This window comes from Neofelis nebulosa, chromosome 11, assembly GCF_028018385.1.
Source record: "Neofelis nebulosa isolate mNeoNeb1 chromosome 11, mNeoNeb1.pri, whole genome shotgun sequence".
NCBI classification, from domain to species: domain Eukaryota; kingdom Metazoa; phylum Chordata; class Mammalia; order Carnivora; family Felidae; genus Neofelis; species Neofelis nebulosa.
This window is the reverse complement of record NC_080792.1, coordinates 62447678-62466237: the sequence shown is the minus strand read 5'-3', so window position 1 is coordinate 62466237 and position 18560 is coordinate 62447678. Positions and strand designations below refer to the sequence as shown.

At 39.0% G+C, this 18560-nt stretch overlaps 1 protein-coding gene across 6 annotated transcripts in view; it reads left to right on the top strand.

The window, feature by feature from the left end:
- The window catches only part of SPIRE1 (spire type actin nucleation factor 1), a 202894-nt gene that overhangs the window by 5938 nt on the left and 178396 nt on the right, over positions 1-18560 (top strand). For all 6 annotated transcript variants that reach the window (XM_058692765.1, XM_058692763.1, XM_058692762.1 and 3 more), the window contains exon 2: positions 17659-17693. In XM_058692765.1, the coding sequence (XP_058548748.1) occupies positions 17659-17693 (35 nt within the window). The remainder of the gene's footprint in view (positions 1-17658; positions 17694-18560) is intronic.

Here is an 18560-nt window from a genome sequence, read left to right as displayed (position 1 = left end):
AGTTAGGGTTCTTTTGGAAAGCCATTAGCCTCACCAAGAATTATGACTCATCTTTAGAAGAAAACAACCATTGATCTACCAAGGACTATATGTTGGTGAGAGATGACGAGTCACGCTCTGCCTGTTTTATTTCTAAGGTCAGAATCACTTTCCCACATCACAAATTCTGTAAAATGGCAACAGTTCCCATCCTGCTTTCATGATAGTGTCTGTCATCTGAGCCATATTATGTTTCCCGCTTGCTTCCTGTTGGCTAAGTAGAAAAAAGAGAAACAATCTTCTAGATATTTGTTTAAAACTCTGAGGAAAACATTGCCTATTACCAAAAATAGTGGGTTTTTTATAAACATTTTTTAAAATGTTTATTTATTTTTGAGAGAGAGAGAGGGGCAGAGAGAGAAGGAGACACAGAATCTGAAGCAGGCTCTAGGCTCTGAGCTGTCAGCACTGAGCCCGACGCGGGGCTTGAACTTGTAAACTGCAAGATCATGACCCGAGCCGAAGTCGGAGGCTTAACCGACTGAGCCACCCAGGTGTCCCAATAAGCTTTTTATTTTGAGATAATTTTAGATACACAGAAAAGTTTGAAAGATAGCACAGAGAATTCCTGTGTACTTCTTACCCAGTTCTCTTAATGTTACCATCTTCTACTGTGCTGTTTGTCAAAACTAAGAAGCCAGCGCTGGCACATTGCTTTAATTAAACTCCATACTTCACTTGGATTTCCCTAGTTTTTCTGTTAATGGCCTTTTTCCTGTATAATATGGAATACTGTATTATTCTATAATACAGTATGGAATACTTCTGGTCTGTTGTGGTTTCTTAGACTTTCCTGGTTTCCCCTGAGTTGACAGTCTTGAGGAGTACTGGTCAGGGGTTTTGCAGGCTATCCTTCCATTTACGTTTGCCTAATGTTTTCCTGACTAGACTGGGGTTATGTGTTTGGGCAAAGAATTATTACCACATAGGGAAAGGGGCTCTTCTCATCACGTAGGATGGAGGCATACGATATTGACACGACACCACTGGGGATATGCACTTACTTGCTGGGTTTCTCCACTAAAGAGTTACCTTTTCTACAATCTGTTCTTTGGAAAGGAGTCACTAAGTCTAGCCTGCATTCGAGAAGGGGGCCTCTTCCTGGAGGGGTGAATTAATATTGTTATTACTACTTAATTTTATATTACTTAATTTTAATATAATTTTATATTTTGTTACTACTTAATATTATTTGGACTTCTTCTGTAAGGAAGATTTGTCCCTTTCCCCCCCATTTATGTATTTATATCATTCTGGAATCATGTATATTTTATACTTCGTTATTCATTACCATGTTATTTTGTTGCTCAGATTGTTCCAGCTGTAGCCATTGGAAGCTCCTTCATGTTGGCTCCTGTGTCCCTTTGACATGCAGCCATCCTTTTGTGTTTTTGAGCACATCTTTACTTTCTGGTGCTACAAGATACTTTAAGGTTTATGATGTGTATGTATTTTGTCCTGGCCCTACAATCAGACATACCTCTAAGGAGCTCAGCACGGGGTATGATTGCTGATGCTGATGTTGTTTTGTTTTAATTTTTTTTTTTTTTAATGTTTTTATTTATTTTTGAGACAGAGAGAGACAGAGCATGAACGGGGGAGGGGCAGAGAGAGAGGGAGACACAGAATTGGAAACAGGCTCCAGGCTCCGAGCCATCAGCCCAGAGCCCGACGCGGGGCTCGAACTCACGGACCGCGAGATCGTGACCTGGCTGAAGTCGGACGCTTAACCGACTGCGCCACCCAGGCGCCCCTGTTTTGTTTTAAATATAGAAGAATTCAAATAGCATAAGGCATAGTTCTTTTTGGTGTTCAAACTTTGTTAGATTTGTGAGGTATCTCTTTCTGGTATCTCGCTTTTACTGGCATGCCTACCACATCTTTTCCGCAGTTATGTAATGAATACCATAGAGCCAAGTTGAATACAGAGGTTGAGAGAGAGCAGTCTGTACACGCTGTTTACCCGAAGGGAGAGATACCTGGGGACTAAAGCCAGGGGAGCCTGATTGGGATATCAACTTGGATATACTGGAGCTGAGGGGAGGTCAGTGAAATGTGGCCTGGGGTCCAGTATGGAGTGACTGGAGTATGTGGGTGGTCAAGAACTGGTTTGGGACAAATCTTGTCATCATTGGCCTTCCTGTTATAAGTAGTTATGGATACTCAGGGCTAGCTGTCCCTGAGGCTGCAGTAGAACCATGCAGAATGTTGGTGATTGATCACATTTGAAATAGTTGTCAATTTTGTAAACATGCATTTGCATTACTGCTCTGGAGTATAGGGTGTGGATAAAATATATTCTTGTGATATGCTCATAAAATATCTTAACCAAACATGCATTATTGAATTTTTATTAAAATGTCATATAAACTACTTGCTGTATTATTCTCCGGACAGTGCAGAGATCTTAGAACATCCTAACTTCGTTGATCTCTTTTTGTTGTTTTATGATTGTTGACATGTATTTTAGTTTATCATAGATTTAAAATATGACATCATTTTTGTGCAATTTAATATTCATTTAGATTTTTTCACGTATTTGCCATTCCCATGCTCTGTAGTTCTTCCTGCATTACTATACTTTCTTCTGGGATCATTTCCCTTCTGTTTGAAGAATTCCTTTAGTATTTACTTTAGTGCAAGTCTGTTACTATTAAATTCACTCAGTTTTTGCTATTTGTAAATATCTCTATTTTGTCTTTATTTTAAAAGCGAATTTTCATTAAGGTATAACTCACAGAAAAGTGCATAAATTATAAATGATGAATTTTCACAATGTGAATACACTGTGTAATCAGAATACAGGTCAAGGAATAGGACGTTATTAACATCCCAGCAGACCTGTCTGTATACCCTTTGAGTCAGCAACCACCCCAAGAGTCACCACTGTCATGAATTATAACACCATAAGTTTTGCATATATTTGAACCTATGTGTACAGAATCAACTAGTATTATACAGCCTAATGCGTGAGTTTTTTTCTCTGAGCTTTCTGAGATTGATTTATATTGTTGCATATAGTTGTAGTTCATTCACATTTTAGTATCATACCCCCTTGTATTAATATACTATAATTTATCCATGGTTGTTTGATTTTTTGGATCCTACATTTGGATATTGAGCTATTGGAAATTATGGAAAATGCTGTTGTGAACATTATTAAGCAGATCTTTGGGTGAACGAATATAGCATTTGTGTTGAGTATATACCTAAAGGTAGAATTGCTAGTTCATAGTAGTTGGGTATTTTCAGTGTTAATAGGTACTGCCAAAAGTTTTTTTCCAAAATGATTGCATCTTACAAACATTTTGTTTTTTAATTTTATTAAAAGATTGTTTTAATGTTCTTATTTATTTTTGAGAGAGAGAGAGAGAGAGAAAGAGAGAGCACAAGTAGGGTAGGGGCAGAGAGAGAGGGGGACAGAGGATCTGAAGCGGGCTCTGTGCTGACTTCAGAGAACCCGATGCGGGGCTTGAGCTCATGAATTGTGAGATCATGACCTGAGAGCCAAAGTTGGACACTTAATCGACCAAGCCGCCCACGTGCACCTTTAATTTTAATTTTTTATTTAAAAAATGTTTAATGTTTACTTATTTTTGAGAAAGAGAGACAGAACACAAATGGGAGAGGGTCAGATAGAGGGAGACACAGAATCTGAAGCAGGCTCCAGGCTCTGAGCTGTCAGCACAGAGCCCAACACGGGGCTCGAACCCATGAACCATGAGATCATGACCTGAGCAACCAAAGTTGGATGCTTAACTGACTGAGCCACCCAGGCATCCCTAATTTTAATTTTTTAAAAAGTTCTTGTTTTAATTCCAGTTAGTTAACATACAGTGTTATATTAGTTTCAGGTGTACAATATAGTGATTCAGCAATTCCATATATTACCCAGTGCTCATCACAAGTGTACTCCTTAATTCCTATCACCTATTTAATGCATACCCCCAAGCACCTGCCCTCTGGAACTATCCATTTGTTCTCTGTAATTAAGTTTGTTTCTTTGTTTATGTGTCTCTGTTTCTCTCTCTTTTTTCCCCACTTTCCTCATTTGCTTTGTTTCTTAAGTTCCACACATGAGTAAAGTCATATGGTATTTGTTTTTCTCTGATTGGCTTATTTCACTTAGCATAATACTCTCTCTCCATCCATGTCATTGCAGATGGCAAGATTTCATTCTTTTTTATGGCTGAATAATATTTCGTTGGTTGTTTGTAACACTTTTTCCTTATTCATCAATTGATGGGACACTGGGCTGCTTCCATATCTTGTCTATCATAAATAATGCTGCTATAAACATAGGGGGTACGTGTATCCTTTTCAATTAGTGTTTTTGTAGTAGTAGGGTAGTTCTATATGTACCTTTTTGAGGTGTTTTCCATAGTGGCTGTACCAGTTTGCATTCCCACCAACAGTGCACAATTGTCCCTTTTTCTCTACATCTTCACCAACACTTGTTGTTTCTTGTGTTGTTGGTTTTAACCATTTTCTATGAGGTGACACCTCATTGTAGTTTTGATTTACATTTCCCTGATGCCACTCCCAAATTTTAAGAATTAAAACCAATCTGGGACATTAGTATGAATTTCATCAGGATTTGATGAGTGTCATGTATACGGAAAGGCTATATCACTAATAATAGCAGGATTTGCTGGTCCATATGTAACTTCTGAAAACTGACTCTCAGATCTTTTTATGCTACTTGGGCTAATGTATTTTTAAAAATTTGGGTCTGTTGTCTTTTTTCCTCATATTTCCCATTCATGGCCCAGTCTAATTGGAAGCCAAGTTTCTACCCAGTATACTTCTCTCATATCTTATATTTTTCAGAGATAAAGATATATAGAGAGATAGGTGATGAATAGTGGTAGAATGCCACTGTCAGTCACCACAGGTTGTCTGGTTCTGGGCTTGGCCATATCTTCCTGAATTTTAGCGATAATATCATGTTAGAAGAATCGCCCATCCCACGATTTCATTTATTCATTTCACCAGTGTTTGAGTGCCTTCTAAGTGTACTGTACCAGGTTTAAAGATACAAAGAAGAATGAAGTGCACCCATACCTTCAAGAAGATCACAGGTGCATAAACTAACACTTAGAGTACAGTTACAGTAATTCTAAAGTGATAGAGACATGTACAGAAAACTGTGTGAGCTTAAGGGAGAGGGTGACTGTGCTGGTGTGATGTAAGGCAGACTTCATAGAGGAGACCAGTTTTCTGGAGGCCTTGAAGGATGAGCAGTGGGATAAAGGGAGGACACTTAGGCAGAAGCAACAGCAAGTACAAGGTTTAGAAATGTGGAAGAACTATTCAAAGAACAGTAGTACGTAAATTGTAGAATGGCATTTGTGCTGACACCCACTTCCCCATACCAAAAGCAGACACTGTTTAATCAGTCATTGCATTTTTGCTGCTAAATTTATAAGCAGCTTCAGAGTTCTCAGCTTTGCTTCAGGCAGCCACTACCACTTATTTGGAGTTGGCACGTGAAGTTGAACCTGTTTGTCTTCCTTGCAGTGGGCGTCCACTGTGCCTGGAGCATGGGATGTGTGGGGGTGTGGTGGAGAATGAGACAGACTAGAAAGGTATGTTGGCTGGGATCAGGTTATGAAGGACGTTTTTGTGCTGCACTGTTGAGTTTGTATGTTAGCCTGTATAGGCAATAGAGAGCCATATAAGGATTTTAAGCAGGAAAATGATGTAAGCAGATTACTCTTTTTGGATAGGTAACGATGGGAGTTTTGTAGAAGATGGATTGAATTGGCTAAAAACAAGGGCAGAGACACCAGCAGGCATTTCATACTATCATTAGATCTTAGTAACCTTTAAGTTGCCTAACCAGTTGGGAGTATTTATGGTATGATGGAGGTCTGAACAAGGGCAGACCTCGGGGAGAAAGAGTCTGATTGAGAGCAATCTAGGAAATAGTACAGGATGTGGCCCTTTAGTATTTTTTGTTTTTGTTTTTGTTTTTTTTAAGTTTATTTATTTTTGAGAGAGTGTACAAGCAGGGGAGGGCCAGAGAGAGAGGGAGACCAAGAATCCCAAGCAGACTCCATGCAGTCAACGCAGAGCCCCATGTGGGACTCACCAACTGAGAGATCATGACCTGAGCCCAAATCAAGAGTGGGAGGCTTAACCAACTGAGCTACCCAGGCATCCCGGCAGGCCCTTTAGTGTTTGATGTGGGGGTGAGAAAGAGGAAGGAATCTTGGAATGCTCTCAGACTTCCCACCTGGGTACTTGGCTGCTGGGAAGGCAGGAGAGGCAGCATAGGGTGGGAAGATAATGACTTGTTAGAAACTAAATTGGCCTGGAAAAAATATTTTTCCTGTGGAGTCATATTTATTCCTACGAAGTTCCTCTGCAGATCAACTCTTTAATGTTGCATGGTAACACGGAAGATACAGGAGTAGGCAGTAGAAGGTGTGGTTTTAATTCGCAGCTCTGAAGCTTATATCATAACATGTTTGGGTAAGTGAACATGGGTGGTAGTTATGGCAGTATAACTACAGGAGCTTGCGTTTGCGAATAGAAGTACTTGAGATACCTCATTGACAAGGTTTCTGTTGGCTAGTATGGTCTCATACATGATGCCAGGGTGGGAGAGGAGATTCTAAGTGGAATGCACTTATGAAATGCTTATGAAATGCATGAAAACCAGAATTCTTCAGTTGACAGGAAATACAGGAATGTTTGGAACTGGCACTTGGTAGTAGTCCTTTTTTTATAATTTAGCTTGGGGAGGTTCCCCTCCAAGTCTTCTTTATTCTTGAATAAGGTGATAGTATGCTGTGATCTCAGTGGATTTCTTCCGAAGCCTCATGAAATTTAAGCAATTAACTTTTTTTTTAAAACATGCTTTATTTTTTTAAAAGTTTATTTTGAGAGAGAGAGAGAGGGCACGCACTTGAGTTGGGGATGGGCAGAGGGAAAGGGAGAGAGGAAGAGAATTCCAAGCAGGTCCCACCTTGTCAGTGAACCATGAGATCATGACCTGACCTGAGATCGAGAGTCGGACACTTAACCAACTGAGTGAGCCACTCACGCACCCCTAATGCTTGAATTAATATCGGCAGGGAAAATTTTAATCCAAATCCACACTGTTTACAAAAAGAAACACAACTTCCATCATCCCGTCCTCTAACACAGGAGTGTCAGGAATGTGGCTTCTGTATTGTCACTCCTGTCTGTTCCCATGGCAAACCTTGCTAATGGCTATGGACACCTTCCACCCTGTACTTGCCCTCACAACTCTTCTGAAGATGGTAAGACTGTCATTACCATCCAGTTTGAATTGGCACAAAAGATTAAACCTTTTTGCTATATAAATTTTGTATATGTAAAATACACAAAGATAATACTTGAGTTTTGGTGGAAACATGCTGAAATTATTTTTTAGTGGAAAATACTTGACCTTTAATGATTTTTGTTCAATGAGATGAAATAAAGTTTAGTTAATTAAGGTTGCTGAATAGAAAGAAAAATCACACTCTAATAATTAAAACATTTTTAAAACTTTCTTTTTAGAACAAGATCAATTTTGGTCACTCTAGAACAGGTTGGGAGGGTGTGGGGTCTGGACCAAACTTACTCCTAGATTGGAGGGTGGCCATGATGATGGTGAGGCCTACCTTCATGGATGGACGACAATCAGGGGTGTTCGTTCCACCAGCCAGGCCCCACGAAATCCATTTGCAGGACTTGCTCATCTCATGAGCAAGCAGAGCCAGAAAAGGTAGACAGTGATACAGATAAGAGCCAGTAAGTGGCCTATGCTGAGAAAGTCTGGTAGTTGGTTTTAGTCACTGATGTGAGGTCCAAGGGCTAGACTATAATCCCTAGGAAAGTGACTGGCAATAATAAGCCAAGGTTTTTTGTTTTTGTTTTTGTTTTGTTTTTTTAAAGATAAGGGGTTTTATTATGGGATCTAGGATACAAAGTAAAGAGTGGGCCTCAAAAATAAAGCAGAAGCCCATATTTCAGAGTTAAGATAAAGTTGAGATTTATGGCAAAGATGACTGACATGAAAGGTCACAGAGCCTGGCTTAGGGCAGAGTCTACAGATAGGAGTTAGAAGTTCTCAAGAAAGGAGAGTCAGGTTCTGGAAGGGCCTGTCACATAGACGCTGTCTGTGAATGAAGAGATGGGTGACATTTTTTCCATAAGTGGTATTAAGATCAGCGGTTTTATTCCTGACCAGGATCAAAGTCAGTTATCTCTAAGAGCAACATCGTGTTACAGAAGCAAACATGTGATGCCTTTATGCTTCTACACTTCTTTAAAATAGTAAGATTATGCTTTAAGTTCTACAAAGTGTGATTAAATGTATTGTTCATATTGATTAGTCAAGGGATTCTTTGTCCTATTAAGAGGACATAAGGCTCACATTAACAGCTCACATTAACAGCATATTTTTTTCTCTATCTGCGTTTATTAGTCATGATCAGTGAACAAATAAACCAAAGTGATACTTAGAAAGTTTGTTTTTAGTATTCTCCACTAGTGTGGACTCTGTGCTTCACCTTTAGGCATCCATTGCTTCCCAGGCTCTCCCTTACTGAGCCAGGGGAGACTGTAGGACGACTAGTGTAGACGACTAACTGGTCACAGTTCCTTGACCTTCAATGAATCATTTATCTCTAGAGCTTGAGCCTCCTCAGCTGTAAAAATGAAGGTTTTACACTGGCATTTACAATGTGTTTCAACTACATAAAGCGAATGCTTTGGATTAATTTTAAGTATTAATGAGATATTTCATTAACAATAATTTATTTTCTTAGAGTTTAAAAGAGCATTGCAGGGGTTGGTTTGAATGGCATGTATTTCTAGAAATGTTCCAGGTAGTTTGGATGGATGCCTTTGGCTTTAATGCATTTCTGGCAGAGGTGTTCAGAGTAGTTCCACTGGTCATAGCATTTCCCTTGAGGTTGATGTCTTATAAAAGTAGAATATCTAAGTGAAGTTTTCAACCAGAGATGTTCAGTGTAGGGGGATGAAAAATTATAGTAACTAGAATCATTCATAGAGTGCTGCCAGTCTTGGAAGGAGCACTTGAGAGGCAAGATAAGACTGCCAAGGGCATGCACTGGCAGTAAAAGGCAACCGCTTATGCTACCCTGAGGAGACAGGGAGGAGAGAGTTGGTGAGAGGGCGAGGACTGAACTCCTTCCTGTAAGTCACATTTCAGAAAAGTTTAATACATTTATGAAAGCTCAGCTGCGTTCTCTTTGGGCCAACACAGTGTGTAGACACACGGGAGACCCCTCGAACTTACAGGCCAAGGCACAGGAGAGGGCCCGTTAAATTATACCTAGGGATCTGAGGGACCCAGTGGTCTGTTGACTTACAGTTTTTTGGGTTTGGAAGACAAGAGTCTTTCAGCTTATTTCCTCCTTGGAGAGAAGGTCAAAGACTTAAATGGCTCATATTAAGCTCATATTAAGTGTTTACTATGAGACCTTCAGTCGGCTAAGCAGTTTAGTTGGATTATTACTTTTGATCTTGACAACAACTCCAGGAGATAGGTACTCGTCTTAGCCTCTGCCTTCTAAATGGGAGACTAAAGTATAGAGGCCTTAAACTTAGCCAGCAGCCCACCTGGGATTCAAGCCCCAAGAGTCTGGCCTGGAGCCCTTGCTCTTAACCACTGTACTCCATTACCTTGTGCTCAGTGGGCGAGTTCTGACTCTGGAACATTCTGCATGGGATTCTCCTGTACACAGGGTAGCTTGGGATCGGGTTTGAGATGGTGAGAGCATGTAATATTGCTTTGACTTTTTCATGGTCTGTGTATTCATTTCCTGTAAGAAGTCATCGCTAATTTCGTAGCTTAAAACAACACAAAATTAGCTTACAGTTCTGGAGGTCAGAAGTCTGAAAATGGTCTTGTGTGCTAAAATCAAGGTATTTTCAGGGCTATATTTCTTCTGGAGGCTGCAACGGAGAATCTGGTCCTTGCCTCTTCCAACTTCTAAAGACTTTCCATATTCCTTTGCCTGTGTCCCCCTTCCTGCATTCATTCACATGGCTTCAGTCTTTGCTTCTGTCATCACAGCTCCTTCTTGGACTCTCCTGTCTCTCATAAAGCTCTTTGTTACATTGGTCCTGCCTGGATGGTCCAGCATAATCTCGCCATCTCTAGAGCCTTAACTTAGTCATAGCTTCAGAATCACCTTGCCATGTAAAGTAGTAAGTTCTGGGGACTTTACAGTATTTTTATTCATGGGTTGATTATAGAGATTGCCATTTTAGGCTTTCTTATTTTCAGGTTTTTTTTTTTTTTTTAATGTTTATTTATTTTTGAAAGAGAGAGAGAGGGAGACAGAGCGTGACCGGGGGAGGGTCAGAGAGAGAGGGAGACACAGAATCTGAAGCAGGCTCCAGGCTCTGAGCTGTCAGCACAGAGCTTGACATGGGGCTTGAACCCACAGACCGTGAGATCATGACCTGAGCCGAAATCAGATGCTTAACCAACTGAGCCACCCAGGCGCCCCCAGTTTTGAGTAATACCTAATGACAATTCACTCCCCACCACCTCCTCCTGAGCCATTGCTGAGCTCCAGCTATTGTTGACCATTTGAGTGTCATCATCCTGGACACCACCACATAAGGAATTGGGGGGAAGCTATGTGTTAGGAACCTCTGCGGAGAGGTATGGAGTGAAAGGTAGTAGCTTTTAAAGATCTATACAAGAAGTATAAAAATGAGTTGAATTTTATAGTATTTTTTCATGTGATTTAGCTACTTTTTTATTTCAAAATCGATAACCTCTTTTACATGGTTGTAATCCTAGTAAGCATTTTGCTCTGTTTTTCTTAGGACTCTATTTTAATGTATTTACATTTCTCATCTTTCCACAGGGTTAATAGTAGTAAGCTTAGCTACCAGTTGCTGAGCTCCTGCAGTAGGCATTGTGCAGAGCCCCTCAAAACATTTTTTTTCCATTTAATTTTCATGTAAGCCCGTGAGGTAGATACTATTCCTTTTTTTTTTTTTTTTTTTAATAGATGAGAAGGTGGAAAACCCTAGAAATATTTTACTTTAAAGTTACATCACAGGGGCACCTGGGTAGCTCAGTTGGTTAAGCATCCAACTCTTGATTTTGGGTCAGGTCATGAACTCAAGGTTTATGGGTCTGAGCCCTGTGTCAGGCTCTACGTTGACAGTGTGAAGCCTGCTTGGGCTTCTTTTTGTCTCCTTCTCTCTCTGTCCTTCCCCCATGCATTCCCTCTCTCTCTTTCAAAAATAAATACACAAACATTTTAAAATTACATCACACTATTAGTAAGTATGGAAGTGAGATTTGAACCTAGGACTGTCCAAGTGTAAAGGCTTGCTCTTGTTATTCTGCCACACTGCCTTCCCAAGGCAGCTAAGAGAAAGGGTAATTATCAACAGGTGTGAAGAAGAAAAGGCTGTAGCACAGGGCTTTTGTGGTAGTGGAACATCAGATTTTATTTCATTCTTCCTGACAGCCAGGCCAAGAAGAGGAGCTTGATGAACACACAATCTTTGTTTGGTTAGCAAGTATACCAATTTTTTCCCATATCTAAATTCTAAATTCCTGTTAATCTTTCAGTAGCTATACTAGTGAGATTGTATGGCATAGTGGATAATGATTTGATCATTTAACAAATAAAAGATCCTTTATATGACTGTTTCTTGTGTCAAGTGTATAGATCTTTTTTCACTATAAATGTTACTTGGCAAAAAATTTTTGTTGGGGGACATAGGTATAAGCTAATGATTGTACAGTTTCAGTGTCATAACTTTTTTTTTTTTTAATTTTTTTTTTCAACGTTTTTTATTTATTTTTGGGACAGAGAGAGACATAGCATGAACGGGGGAGGGGCAGAGAGAGAGGGAGACACAGAATCGGAAACAGGCTCCAGGCTCCGAGCCATCAGCCCAGAGCCTGACGCGGGGCTCGAACTCACAGACCACGAGGTCGTGACCTGGCTGAAGTCGGACGCTTAACCGACTGCGCCACCCAGGCGCCCCATCAGTGTCATAACTTTTGACACTGAAACATCTGGTCGTGGATTCTGAGCCTTTAACGGCCATGATGTTTAAAAAACTCAGGTGTGGTTAGGCTGTAGGGATTATTTTATTATTAAATTTTGGTCTAACTGTTCAAAGTTGTACTTTTTCTCTAGTTTTCATATAAAAATTGTCCCAAAAGTGTACCTAATATACTTGTCTCTTACAGAGTATGAGTTCTGGTTTTTTTTTTATTTTTATTTATTGAAGTAATTTCTACACCCAACATGGGGCTGAAACTCATGACTCCGAGATCAAAAGTTGCATGCTCTTCTGACTGAACCAGCCAGGTGCCCTCAGGGTATTTGAGTCTTGAACTTAAGCTTGATGTTGATTGGTTTTTTTTTTTTTTTTTTCAACATTTTTTATTTATTTTTGGGACAGAGAGAGACAGAGCATGAACGGGGGAGGGGCAGAGAGAGAGGGAGACACAGAATCGGAAACAGGCTCCAGGCTCCGAGCCATCAGCCCAGAGCCTGACGCGGGGCTCGAACTCACGGACCGCGAGATCGTGACCTGGCTGAAGTCGGACACTTAACCGACTGCGCCACCCAGGCGCCCCCGATGTTGATTGGTTTGAATCAAGTCTTTGAGAATGCTGTTCCTGAAAATATGGCTTGTCCAGGGTATCATTCTTCCCTTCTCACCCTGCTCCATTCCCAGTACAATCCATTAGCAAATCCTGTTAATTCTGCTTCTAAATTATATCTTAATTCTCTGCTTCCTGGTCACTGCCACCACCTGGGCTCATTGCTTTCCCCCAACTCCACCCCTGTTTGCCACCCCCCCTCCTTCATGCTTTCACCTTGACCCTCCACAGAGCAGGACCAACCGGGAAACCCACCTTGAATCAGCTCATGCCCTTGCTTAATCTCCTCCAGTAGCTTCCCATTGTCCTTAAAATCAAATCTAAACTCCTTACACTGTCCCGAAAGGCCTGTGTGATCTACTGTCTACCGCTGCCTGTCTTTCTAAATGCATTTTATGCTCCCCGCCCCCCCCCCCCCCCGCCCCCCGCCAAACACTTCCAGGGCTGTACCACAGGCTGGCTCTTGGATCTAGAACAGGTTTTTCTGTCAACCCTGTAGTTAGACGCTACCCAACATCATGATCTCTATTTAAATATCTTGTCTGACCACTGTAAATTGGATCATTTCTGTTATTTTCTCTCTCTCCCTTTTCTGTCCTTAATAGCATTTATTACCAGTTGTAGTTATTTTGTTTGTTTCTTTGGGTCTGTGTTCACTGAACGTAAGCCCTATCCCTTCCTCATGCATTCCCTCTCTTTCAAAAAGGGAGCAAGGACTATGTGTGGCTTGTTTGCTGCTATATCATCAGTATTTTAGTACTTAGTAGGTGTTAGCAAATATTTATTCAATGAATGAGGGGGCAGAGGCAAGCTGACAGGAGGACAGTGTTTATCTATTGATACTGATGCTCGGTTTCAGCATGAAAAAAAGAACATACTTTCACAGATGGACCCAAACATTGCCCACATTTGGTCCCATGGGAAAATTTGGAGAATAATTCTGAGAGCTGTTTATTTATCATAAAGATTATAGGGGCCCTGTGTCTTTTTGGTGGGCATTGTGTGCCTTCTTCTTATTCAGCTAATTTGAATCATATTCATAACGTGGCTGTGTGACAGACAATTCAGCTGCACACTGAGGTTTCTACTAGCTTACAAGTATTATTCATCTACATGAACATCTTGAATTTTTTCTGAAACTGTACCTTAATTTCCACCGTGTAGTTGTGTGGTTCATCAAATTTTGTGATTCCACTGAGGTGAGGACATTTCAGAGAGTGTGCTATGTTAGGCCTAAATCTGAACAGCCAAGACTATGAGTGGTCTTTTTTTTTTTTTCTAATGTTTAGTTATTTATTTTGATAGGGTATGCATGTGTGTGGGGGCAGGGGACAGGCAGAGAGAGAGAGAGGAAGAGAAAGAATCCCAAGCAGGCTCCAAGCTGTCAGCACAGGGCCCGATGCTGGGCTTGATCTCCCAAACCATGAAATAGTGACCTGAGCTGAAATTAAGAGTAGGATGCTTAACCAACTGAGCCACCCAGGCGTGGTCTTCTAAGACCAGAGTGGTCTTCTAAGGTTTGTTCACCAAAATGCTCTTTCTGGTAACATTGAGTAGACTTGTTGAATGGAAGCGTCTGATTACTAACATTTAGGATTTAAAATGTTTGCATTGTATTAGTTGAGGATTTCTTTATGACAGGCATTTTACATTAGGGCTCGTTTGTTTCTTAAAGCCATTTTATGTCAGTTTATAGGAAGATTGATTTTTCCATTTCCTAGGACATGAAGGAACTTGTCTAGTAAATCTTAAGAGCAGATCGGATATTTCAGAATCAGTTAAAAAGAAGGACCTAAAAAAATTCAGCCTTGATTCTTCCAGCATTATTAAAATGCTCATTCCTTTTGGGAAACAGTGAGCTGAAGTTTTGGCTTGCTATGCATATCATCCCTCTTCTTAGAGTATAAGTACGATGATAATGTTGGAATATTTTGAAACTTAATGTTTAAGTATCATTTCAGATATTTCCTTTTATTTTACATCATCAGATAGTTAATCTAGCCTTTTAATTAACCTAATAATAATAAAGTTGTTAGAACTTTAATTGTTGAAAGAAAGAATTCACTGCATTTAATAATCTGAAACCTTGGTTAGGCCTACCATCAGCTTAGTTTACTGTACTTGTAGAAAGTGAAGTTATATGATTCTAGGTTTTAGAGGGATTCCTTAGGTTTAGTTTTGGAAAACAGGTGGTTGACCTTTGACAGAGGACTCAAAAGTTGTCAAATGAAAATTTCTTAGTTGCTACTCTAGCAGTTTCCAACTGTTAAATTGAGGAATACATTTTCCCATTTCCCCAGATACAGTATTATAATTGGTAGGTAGCTGGGATAGCAGCTCTGCAATCCCCTATCCTAACCCCAGTGGCCACTGCAAGTGGGAATGGAGGACAGGTCATGACAAAGTTCAGGAGCCTTAGAGTCTACTCTTAGCTCTGTCATTTTGTGCAAGTCATTTGACTCCTCAGGCTCAGATTACTCATTGGTAAAATGAATGGATTGGGCAAGATCATTTCCAAGGTTCCTTTTAGCTCTGCTGTCATGTAATTAGGATTTTTCTGATTCCTGGGTCAGAGTCTGGACAGGGATTTGGATGGCAGAATAGTGTAGGTGGTCAAGCATTTCGTAGTTAACCACATTTCTGTAGTTGCATGATTTAGTTACTGGGTCATATTGAATAAACAGAAGTGGTTGTGCACTCTCACAAAAATAGGAAATAATTTTCAGTTTTATAATAGAGGTCATTGAAAAAAATCTTATTTCATAGGACTCACAAGTCCTTTTGACATCACTCTGTCATTCTGTGAGTACTTCATTACTTTCTGGTGCAAAAAGATGTTCCAGCTTATCTTGTAATTTCTCTGTCCCATCTGTGGAGTCAGCCAATCCCAAGTCCTGGTTCCTTTGAGGGAGAATGGGCTAGGTGTGCTCTTGCAAAATGGGGTGCTATTGCTTCTCCCTCTTTTGGAAGAGAAGCTAAGGAGTATGTTTTTTTTGAAGTTAGATAATACCTCTAATGCCAGTTTACCACCACAGGCTCTTCCTCTCCTTCCCACACGTTAGGATTGTATGCTCCCTCTCCCTCAGTTCATAATTCCCAGCAGTATCACTGTATTTATTTGCTCAGTGCTACAACACATACAAAATAGTTTCAAAAATTTTTACCAACTATACTACCAACAACAAACCTTCTACGTAAAATTGTAGATTTCTTTGCAATTCTCTTTACCTTAAGAATCTGTCATACTGAAGATGTACTTCCATGTACTTTCAAAGAGTTTGTTCTCTGTTATAGTTGTCTTAACACTGTATTTCCCCCTCCTTCCCTCCCCTCCCCTCCCCTCCCCTCCCCCCCTCCCTTCCCCTCCCCCCCTCCCCTCCCCTCCCCTCCCCTATTCCTTCTATGGAATAGACACTCTAAATGTTTGTTGAGAGGTAGTCTGTGCCTTTCTTTGAGCTGCTCCTGTTCACAATACTTTGCTAGGTTAAGTTAATCACCCTTTCTGTAGGAGTCAAGGATAATTAATCTACCAAAAGCACCGATGTTCTGAGCAGTCATATACACATACATAAAACTGTATAATATATGTAAAATTCTATATTATACAGTTTCATGTAACAATATATGAATATATAAATAAGTTATGTATTTATCAAACCATAGTATATAAAACCTTTATATATATATGTATATTTTTTCAATATATGAAGTTTATTGTCAAATTGGTAAAACCTTTATATATTAAACCCATTTGATCTGTATGTTCATGTAATCTTTATTTATTGCTCGTAAATCATTTTTAATTCACAGAACCTGTGGTCACTTATCTTCTGGTCTCAATTTCAGCCAATATTTCACATTAGGATTATTAGGTCATCAGAAATTGTGGGTTTCAGTTTTTTCATTTTAAGAGTCAGGAGGCACATAAAAAACATTATGTTGTGTGTGTGTTTGTGTGTGTGTGTGTGTGTGTGTGTGATATCATAAACTCTAAGGTGTATAAATTCTCATTAAGCATTGAAGAAAAAACACAGACTGAAGGAACAACCACTGTGGGTTAGGGCTAGGTGTGGGGGTCATAGCCTGGAGAGAGGAAGCAGTTAGGGGGAAGGATAATGTTATTGGAGGAAAGGAGGTAGAGATTAATGTATGTTTGAAGTGAGGACAATGAAATTTAAGATGTGTGGACTGGGGAAATTACATTTTTTAGTACCCAATATAAATGTGTAACCTGTTCTTTTTGTTAAAACTACTTAATAAGTGATCTTTAAGATAGGTGTTTTTTATTGAAAAAGTATGTTTTATTCATCCGAATTGAAATAAATATACAATTTTACATGTTTCTTGGTGTTCAGTCTCAGTGATGAAGAGAAAATGTTGCTGCAGCCAAATATTGTTCAATTCTAGTTATTGATTAGGTGATCCTCTATTGGAAAAATTACTAAGTTAATTATGTGGTTTTGTCTAATCATTAATCAAAGAAAAACAACCATCATGTATTAAAGAAACTATTAGTTTAAGACATTTATGCTTTTATTGAAATGATCACTGTACCTGTAAACTGGAATATATGTTTGGAAAGAAGAGTCTTTAAAGATTTTTTGAAGGTATTTTAGAGGATTTTAAAAGGTACCTTTTAAATACCTTTAATGTATTTTAAGATATCTTTAAAATAAATTAAGATTTTGATAAAAATATTTTTATTTTACTTTCATTAACTTGTATATATGCATATTAAATATGTGTGTGTGTTTTAGATCTTATTATAATTGAATATATTCTTCCCATCTTTCTATTATTTTGTTTTGGTCCTATTTAAACAAATCCCTAAGCAGGACTTTCTACAATGTTTGGTCATTCTAGCATCTTTTATTTGCATAGCTTTTCATAGATATAATGAAGCCATGCCAGAGTAACTGAGATATTTTTATCAGTATGAAAAAGCTAAAATCCTTTGAAAGTAACTTTTTGTATTTTTATTACAGGTAAATTGGGATACTCACATTGTACAGAGACAGAGGTAAGAGAAATGCTCAAAAATTTGTTAGTAAAGCAGGTTTGCAGTTCTTTAGACTAACTTAAGTATTGAACTATCATTATGGATTTTTGGCCTTCTGACAAGGATATGTTGACAGCAGGTGTATATCTTTTACATTTAAGAAGAGTAAAATGTGGAGAAAAATCAGTTATATTGTTTATTTATATATTTTTAAAAGATTTTATTTTTAAGTAATCTCCACACTCAATGTGGGGCTAAAACTCACAACCCCAAGATCAAGAGTTGCATGCTCCACTGACTAAGCCAGCCAGGCGCCCCCTCCTTGCCCATATTTTTAAAAGTCTAGGGTGTGTTAAAAAGATTAGCTTAATCATGGTTTTAAAATTTTCCCATGTTATTATTTGCAAAATTGAGATACTAAGATTCAGAGCCCTTAATAAGAAATAGTTTAAGTTCACTTTTTTTCATAGTCCAATCTGATGTGTCATAATCATTTAAATGTGTTGGAATCCTCTGGACCTGTCTTGGTGTAGGAAAAAAACAGGGGCTTGGAAACAGTATTCTAGTAAGATTAATAATGAATTAAATGCTTTGTTATTTGTATAAACAGATTTAGTACTTTTTAATAATTTAGTTCAAAATTCTGACTGTGACTTTTAAGGAATTTCCATGTGATTCCCTGTGTTCCTTGCAGGAATTTCAAGGGTAACACTGAAATATAAGGGTAGCATCCATGAAGTATGTATATGTGGTGTTCTTTTTAGGAACTGTACATCTTTACATTAGGAATCTTGGGTATTTATTAATGGCAATGACTAAATAAAGGATTTAGGAAGTTATTTTTTTTAATTTGATAACCTGTCTACTGTTCTAGGTTTTAGTAAATTT